This window comes from Trichinella spiralis, assembly GCF_000181795.1.
Source record: "Trichinella spiralis strain ISS 195 chromosome Unknown Scfld3435, whole genome shotgun sequence".
In the NCBI taxonomy this organism is placed as follows: Eukaryota; Metazoa; Nematoda; class Enoplea; order Trichinellida; family Trichinellidae; genus Trichinella; species Trichinella spiralis.
This window is the reverse complement of record NW_003530374.1, coordinates 1-827: the sequence shown is the minus strand read 5'-3', so window position 1 is coordinate 827 and position 827 is coordinate 1. Positions and strand designations below refer to the sequence as shown.

The following is an 827-nucleotide window of genomic DNA, read 5'->3' as shown; positions in this document are numbered from 1 at the left end:
AAGTAGAGCCATTCTGAACGATTGATAATGGTGAAAGTTAAATTTCAGTATAAGGAAGGGCATTCCGCCTTCATCAGCAAGCGATTGATATTGCTGTTATGTTTATCATTAAATTATTCATATGTGTGTAGTATTACTGGTGTTATGGTTTAGGGAAACAACTGGAAGATGGTCGTAGGTTATCGGACTACAATATCCAGAAAGAAAGCACTTTGCATTTGGTGCTGCGTTTACGTGGCGGAATGCAGATTTTCGTGAAAACATTAACTGGAAAAACAATCACATTGGAGGTAGAGCCTTCAGACACGATTGAAAATGTGAAAAGTAAAATTCAAGATAAGGAAGGCATTCCGCCTGATCAGCAACGATTGATATTTGCTGGTATGTTTATCATTAAATTCTTCATATCTGTAGTTGTATTACTGGTATAGATGATTATTTAGGGAAACAACTGGAAGATGGTGGTGCGTTATCAGATTACAATATCCAGAAAGAAAGCACGTTGCATGCGGTACTTCCTTTAAGTGGCGGTATGCAGATTTCAGGGAAACCATTAACGGGAAAATCAATCACCAGGAAGTAGAGCCATAATATTCGATCGAAAATTGAAAAGTAAAATAGGGATAAGGAAGGCATTCTGCAATATCAGCAAGGACTTATGTCAGGGGGTATGGTTCTCGGTCAGCTGATCCTATCTGATGTTGTCTGCCGGGGCATATAATTTAGGGAAACAACTGGAAGATGCTCGTTCATTATCCGGCTGAAATATGCGGAACGAAAGCACAACGCATGTGGCGGTGGGTTCAGTGGCGGAAGAATCCACCACA

The 827-nt window shown here is 40.1% G+C and overlaps 1 protein-coding gene across 1 annotated transcript; it reads left to right on the top strand.

Moving 5' to 3' along the window:
- Nucleotides 1-131: 131 nt before the first annotated feature.
- On the top strand, nucleotides 132-583 carry Tsp_15626 (putative ubiquitin family protein; the record flags this gene model as incomplete). The annotated part of the gene is made up of 2 exons (XM_003367928.1): nucleotides 132-381; nucleotides 444-583. Coding segments are annotated over 2 exons (390 nt in total), but the record flags the coding sequence as incomplete, so codon positions are not given.
- Between the last annotated feature and the right edge of the window lie 244 nt (nucleotides 584-827).